The following is a 7,439-nucleotide window of genomic DNA, read 5'->3' on the forward strand; positions in this document are numbered from 1 at the left end:
AAAATAAAATAAAATAAAAAGGGGGTAAAGGTGACTTGTATTCTTTTAAATGTCATTGTCATAAAAGGCAAAGGCTATAGATGTAATCCAGATTAAAGGAAGCTAAAAAACTGTTTGACCCTAACTTGGATCTTGGATCCTATATTGGGAATAAAGAGTTTTCTAAATAAAGCACATTATTTGACCAACTGACAAACTTGGAATATGGACAGTAGATTAAAGTATCAGTGAAAAGTTCTGTAGTTAGTAACTATATTCAAATGAGACAGATGGATACAGTGGCTGCATGTTGCATGTGGCTTAAACCTTATAACAATTGTGGGGCTAGGTTAGGACTGGAAAATATTTTGTTCTGTTGTGCATAGGGTTCCTATGAGTTTGAACAGAGTAGGTAATACCTATGTTAGGCTGCGTTGACTAGGGCAAGAAATCCAGGGAAAACTCATATATTTATAAGAAAGAGTTATACAAGAAGTAGTTATATATCAAGAAATAATCCCTGCTCAGTCCAACTAAAGCCCGATACTAGTCCATAAGTCCCACTTCAGACCCACGCAGCCATGTGCAATGATGGAAAATGCAAGGAAGATCATAGGCCAGTGGTTGCAGCAGAGTCATTGTGGATCCAAGGTGGGTCTACATGGAGGGCCTCCAGCAGCTCTCAGGGGGTGACCAGTAAGCAGGAAGGTGAACGGGGAGGAAAAGGAAGGAGGCCCCTTTCTCTCCCAGGTTCTCTTTATAAGAAGGCCATACCCCCAAGGAAGCACCATCAGGCTGACAGGTCAGACTCCACCCCTAACCAGGAGTGTCTAGTTGACATAAAGTCTCTAACTACTATAATACCTAACAACATTGAATCCGTATAAATTTATGTAATGAGTAACTATACTGAGGTACTGTACTGTGGTTATATAATAGAATATCCTTTTTCAATCAAACCAAAACTCCCTGCCATGTTGTCAATATTCCGACTCATAGTAACCTGTAGAACAGAGTAAAACTGCCCTTGTGAGTTTCTGAGACTATAAATCTTTATGGAAGTAGAAAGCCTCAACTTCCTTCCTTGAGGTGACTAGTGGGTATTCAAACTGCTGGCCTTGTGGTTAGCAGCCCAGAGTGTCACCCACTGTGCCACCAGGGCTCCAAGCCTTCTTAAGAAACACAATAGTTAGGAGTAAGGGAAAGGATGCATGTAATAAGCCTTCAAATGATTCCTAAATAATTGTGCTCATGTAATTACAGATATTCTGGGTGCTGTTTTTGATGTTGTTTTGCAACTTGTTAGTTTGCAATTACTTACAAATAAAAAATAATGATGAACAGCTGGCTATTAAAGCAAGAATACAGTGTCATCTTAACTACTTACACATTTCAAGAAAATTTGCACTACCAACTTTATTGTCACATGGCATTTCAGAAATAATAATCAATGTTCAATTAAGAAGAAAAAATTAGTAGATAAAATGTAGTGAAAGAAATTAAGGCGCACTTTTTTCTCTCCAAGGTTCAGGACTCAGGTGATGTGATTACAGAAGGTAGGATTCGTGTGGTTTTCAACATTCCATGTGAGCCCAATCTTGATGCTTTAATCCAGAACCAGCATGTGAGTACAGCAATTCATATTGTTTCATTTATTAAGTTGAATCATTAAGGTACACTTTGAATTTACAGATCTTGTTCAAGGAATTCTCAAAATATTTTTGTGTAAATTAATAAGCATAAAAAATACTTACTTTTGTGTTTATAAGATGACCACAGTGTCTTTTTTTCATGATCTTTTTCTCCAAAAATATTCCCCTGTCTCCTTTTGTTTTTCCCTCTTAAAAGAATAGAAGGAGAAGTGAGGGGGGTGTGTGTGTCAGATATTAGTCATTTATTACTACCAACTAAAACTAATGTATTAGTCTGGGTACTTTGGAGAAACAAATCCACAGCAACTCATGTATAAGAGAGAGTTTTATGTAAAGAAAATGTGCATCACGAAAACATCCCAACCCAATGCTGCCCAAGCCCACAAGTCCAACATTAACCCATTAACCCAAGACCAGTCCACAAAGTCCTCCACCTCACAAAACAGAGGCAATGATGCCGACTGCAGGAGGAAAGCTGAGTCAGTGAACGAACAAGCATCTCAGCACTAGCAGGGGTCTCCACACGGCTGCTCCGGCACCCAGGGCTGCATTGGGATAGGTCCATGTAGCTTCTCCTTGGGGATGTCTTGTAGGAAGTCAATCTTGCCAGCTGAAGCAGGGAACTGCTAAGGCAGCTGCACCCGGTGCAACCATCACAAAACAAGAGACCCGAGAACTAGAAAGGCGAGGCTCACCACCCATTCATCCCTCTGCCTTTCAATTAGCCCCACATGTGATTATTGGCCAGGCTGGCACAATTAACTAACTCAATCGAAGTAGCTATTGCTACTTAGACTTTTATTTTCCCTGATAAAATTTAATGTTTTATATCCTATGAAATGAGTTTAAGGTATTAGATATTAGTACCCTCATGAAGAAATTTTATGGAAAGCAAAGGAAAGCTAAAATTTTACCATCACATTTCTTCTGGAGAAAGAATTCAGAGAGAGCCCAGTCAGGATTGGCAGTGGATCCCATTAATTTAAGTCAAGAAGGTAGAACTTAGTTCTGGAGTCAGTGAAGGTAGAGCGCTATGCGTCATCATCCCTGGCTTTGTCCAGCTTTAGAAGCGTCTGCTGCCCACGCTAGCATGCACTGTTGATTGACTTTCCTTCTCTGGGTCCTTTCTTTCCCTCACTTCTCTTCTTTAACTTTCACTCAAAGCTTCTTTTTTTGTTCCATGTTTTAAGTTCTTTACATTTTCTAGAATACTTGTGATTGTTTTAATTAGCTTTTAATTATGCCATAACCCAACATTTCTCATAGGGATTATAACTTGTATTTTGGGCAGGACAATTATGTTCAATAGGCAGGTTACTTGGCTTCTAGCCCCTAAGTGCTGGTAGCCCATGCCAATTATTCTAACTGAATGTGGCCCTAGAGATTGCTAAATGCTTATTAGAAAGAAGGTACTACCTGCAATTGAGATCAGCCTATGTTATTTCCAAATCTAAACATTTCTTGATTTTAACAAAAGGTGTAGCATTCTTTATTAATATACCCACATTTTAAAATAGTGATTTTATATTCTAAGCCACCCCCCCCAAAAAAAGAGATAAAGAAAGATGGTTGATTTAATTCCTTAGCAATTTCTGGAAATATGGTATTTATTAGTGATGAAATTTCTATGGTATTTGTTAATGATGAAATTTCTATCTAAGGATACTTTATTGTTATGTACATTGTTAATAATATATGGTAACAAACCCAACTTGACACTGGGTTTGTGACTCTTTAATTTTCTTTCTGGTTAAAAGGAACATAGTTTGGTACTTTCCTTTTAAGTATACATATTATGGTTGCATTTCTCTGTATTAATTACAAGCATATTTATACGTGTTATTTCATGTGGTAGCAAGTATTAAAGGAAATATTACTTTTGTTGACATCTAAGTAACTTAATTTTTCTCCTCTATAGTTATGGAATTCTTCTGTTTTAATTCAGTGCAATAATTATGAAGCCTTATCTTGTACTACATACTTTAAGTACTTTGTTAGGGTCTGCTTAGAATATAGAAATTAGATTTTTTTTAAAAATCTGTTGCCTGTGAAGTTTGCCATCTCATATTTACAGTGAAGTCCATTTCTTGAGACAGTTTTATAAACTGCATATTTCCTCCTCCTCTGGATATCATTCTTGGAAATTCTGTTCCTTGAAAGAGAGAAGCAGAAATTATCTGCATACAGATCCTTTTAGAAAGAAAGAGAAATGGATCACTTACTTTTTAAAGTCCATACACTGCCACAATCCAGTGTTTAGTGATGTGTTATTTGCACATTTTAAAGGTAAAGAGATAGCATATAATGCCTTTGTGTTTCCATAATTGATCCTTTTTGTTTTTATATTTAAAGAAATATTCTATAAAGTACAACCCAGGATATGTGTTGGCCAGTCGCCTTGGAGTGAGTGGATACCTTGTTTCAAGGTTTACAGGAAGTATTTTTATTGGAAGAGGATCTAGGAGAAAGTAAGTTGATGTAGAGAAATTGACTTAAAAAGTGCTAGAAAATTAAAATGGTTAATACTTAAGTATTTTCTCTTATTAATTGCTCTGCATTTCCTTTCTCATTTGTGCACAAAATTTTCTGATAGTGATCTTTCATCCAAATGACACATGTCTTAAGATGGTTGAAAAGAAATTCTTTGTAACAACTAACATATTGAACCTTGAAAAAAGGTATCAGAGGGTGTGTGTGAATCTAAATAATGTATTTCTTTGCATATAATATTTTATTTTCCTTTCTATTACATAAACAATTTATCCATATGCTTATTAATTTAGATTCAGAAGCCTTTCTACAAGTTTTTCAATTACTGCTATTTTAGAAATACATAACTAAAATATACAGTAATAATCCAAACTAAGGTTTTCTAAAGATTAAAAACTTAATTTTGCTCTTTGAAATAAATTTTAATGTTTCCTGTGTGTATGTGTGGTTTAAATTCAGCCCTCATGGAGATCATAAAGCAAATGTGGGTTTGAATCTCAAATTCAACAAAAAAAATGAGGAGGTACCTGGCTATACCAAGAAAGTAGGAAGTGAATGGATGTATTCATCTGCAGCAGAACAACTTCTTGCCGAGTACTTAGAGAGGTATGTGCCCGAGTATCCAAAAACATAGGCATATAATGGTATTTAATTTTGCCTTGTTATAGCCCTTTTAGAAGGAAAGTGTTTTTTCTTTAGTAAAATGTGGTATATCATTCATAAATGTAACTGGAGAAAAAAGATAACTTTGTATTATGGAGCCAACACCATATCATTAGATAAAATAAAATACACACACACCCATATATACTGTACTTGTATTATTTAAAAAAAAACAACTTGAAAATGCGGTACCTTCTGATTAAAAATTTTAAATATCCTTAACTTGCTATCATAAATAACTCTCTACTCTGCATGTCTGTGTCAGTAGTAAGAGGACTTATGTGGATAAAAACAGATTTTGGCACAGTGAATTTACCCGAGAATTACACAACTGGACACAAAGTTATTTTCCGAGAATGATTTTTATTGCTGAAATGGGCTAAGAAGTCAACAAAGCTCAACTGCTCATAATAAAAATGAGAAAACTAAGTACCAAAGTCAAATGAACTACTTAGTAGCAAAGACTTACAGAAATTTTTTTACTTCTGATTCACAATTGAATGTTTTCTCTGTTGAATTCCCTTGCTTTTCTAACCTTTTCATATTTGAGGTTTCTAACTATTTATTTTACTGCTTCTTATTTCTCTAAATGATCTTAGTTTGTTTTAACTGGATTTTTCCAACTAAGCATATCCCTTGATTGCCTACTATTAAAGAAGTTTTCGTTTTCTTCTTACACCTTCCTCGCGACTCTCCCTGCATCCCATCCCATCCTCCCCCCCACACACATACGTGCACACATAGCATCCCATCCCTTTATTAACTCACTATAGTTTTATCACAGCTTTTGGTTAAATCGTATTGAAGACTTACTTGATTATGTGAATGTAAACGTTGTTCACAGCTCGACCTTATAGTATATTGTGATTTCCTTCCTTGTACAATTTTTGTTACCTCTACTATGTTTTTTAATTTGCTTAATTATAAATATTTTTAAAACTAATTCAGCCCTAAACTCTGTGCCATCACTTAAAAATTCTATGACCTGCCTCCAGCTCTCATTTTGGTGTTGTTTCCTTTTATTGTCATGCTATGAATTCTCACCATCATCTCCTGTATGAAATTTCTTTATTTCCTGGCTCCCATGCCTTAGTCTTTCAGGGTTATGGCTTCATTTAAATGACGCACTCTCTCCTGTAGCTTGCTGAAAATGCCTGTGTGCCTAGAAAATGCCTTAATTCCTTAATTAATTAATTAATGGCTTAAGTGCATATGGAATCCTACATTAGAAATTATTTTCCCTCAGAATTTTGAAGGGATTGCTTCATTTTGAAGCAATTGCTCCATTCTTTTCTTGTTTTCAGTGTTATTGTAGAGAAGTTCTATATCATTCTTACTCTGAACAATATCTATTTTCATTTTCTAAAATTGTTTTAGGATCTTTATTATTATGTTTACTGTTCTGCTTCTATTAATATAGTGTGATAATTATGCTGTGGTCTGGGTCTTTTTCATTCTTTTTACTGTTTGACTCTTTCAGTCTTGAAACAAATGACTTTTTTCCTTTCTGAAAAAGTTTCTTGTGTTAGTTCTTTGATAATTTCTTCCACATCATTTTCTGTATGATCTTTCTTGCTGAGATTCTTATTAGTTAAAAACTTAGATGGCTCCTCCAATTTTATTATTTCTTCTCATCCATTTTCTATGTATTTTTCTATATTGTTGTAAACATTTTTACTAGAGGATTTCATTCCAACAACTCCATTGTAAATCAATTCTGTCCACTTAGCATAAGGAACTACTTAAGTTGAACTTTCATTTTTTAGTTTCCATTATCATATAAATCTGATCTGTTTTTTTCCCTGTGTGTTGGCAATGAGAAGGATAACATCACACTATCAGTATATAGTATATTATTACTAAGGATAAAATGAAAATTATGCTCAGCCTTCATTTGGGTTTCAGTAATTTATCTCAGTTACATTGCCCTTGCTGAATCCAATCCCTACCAGGCCTCTCAAACCCTCCTTGCCACTCATTTTGGATCACTTGTGGCTCCCTTGTGCCTGTGTTGGTCAACACCACCTCCTTACACCCTCCTCCTCCTCTCCCATGTCTCCCAGGAACCATTGGTCCCGTTGTTTTTTCCTCCAGACTGTTCATCCAGTCTATCTTATCTAGATAAATCTGCAGAGATAATAATAAGCACCAAAAAACAAGGCACAGCAAGACAAAGCAACGAAAGAGAACACAACGATGACAACAAAGAAAACCAATGAACTATAAAAGAATAAGTTGATTTTTTTTAAAAGGAAAAAAAATTTTAAAAGAAAGAAAAACCTATAAATACATCAAGGTCTGATTTTTTTACCTCTAGGCGTGTCCTCCAGTCAAGTCCCAAGGGGTGCCACGCTCTGGCCCCAGAGTCTATCCTTGGCACTCTCTCGGGAGCTCACTGCTCTGCCGCATGCCTTTAGTGTTTTTGCCTCGGTGTCGTGGCGTCAGTCTGGGCTAATCCCGACCCTGAGTCTCCAGTGTTGTTCCCCATAGGGCCATGGGTGAGCTAGGGACATCATGTCTCATAGTGGGATCAGCCATATGAACCTCTCTGTGCATTGGCTGTTTGGAGTGGGGATATCATCCTCCAGGCCTGGTGGGCCAGGATGTGTTCCACTCTCTCTTCTTCCCCATTCATTTGCTCCTGTGTGCTCTGAT

General features: G+C 36.0%; 1 protein-coding gene across 5 annotated transcripts in view; it reads left to right on the forward strand.

The window, feature by feature from the left end:
• The window catches only part of XRN1 (5'-3' exoribonuclease 1), a 160,164-nt gene that overhangs the window by 94,287 nt on the left and 58,438 nt on the right, over positions 1 to 7,439 (forward strand). For all 5 annotated transcript variants that reach the window (XM_045287476.1, XM_045287478.1, XM_045287479.1 and 2 more), the window contains exons 23-25: positions 1,505 to 1,603; positions 3,984 to 4,099; positions 4,581 to 4,727. In XM_045287476.1, the coding sequence (XP_045143411.1) occupies positions 1,505 to 1,603; positions 3,984 to 4,099; positions 4,581 to 4,727 (362 nt within the window). The remainder of the gene's footprint in view (positions 1 to 1,504; positions 1,604 to 3,983; positions 4,100 to 4,580; positions 4,728 to 7,439) is intronic.

This window comes from Echinops telfairi, unplaced genomic scaffold (genome assembly GCF_000313985.2).
Source record: "Echinops telfairi isolate 266 unplaced genomic scaffold, ASM31398v2 ScPeMD7_16;HRSCAF=60, whole genome shotgun sequence".
Taxonomy (NCBI): Eukaryota; Metazoa; Chordata; class Mammalia; order Afrosoricida; family Tenrecidae; genus Echinops; species Echinops telfairi.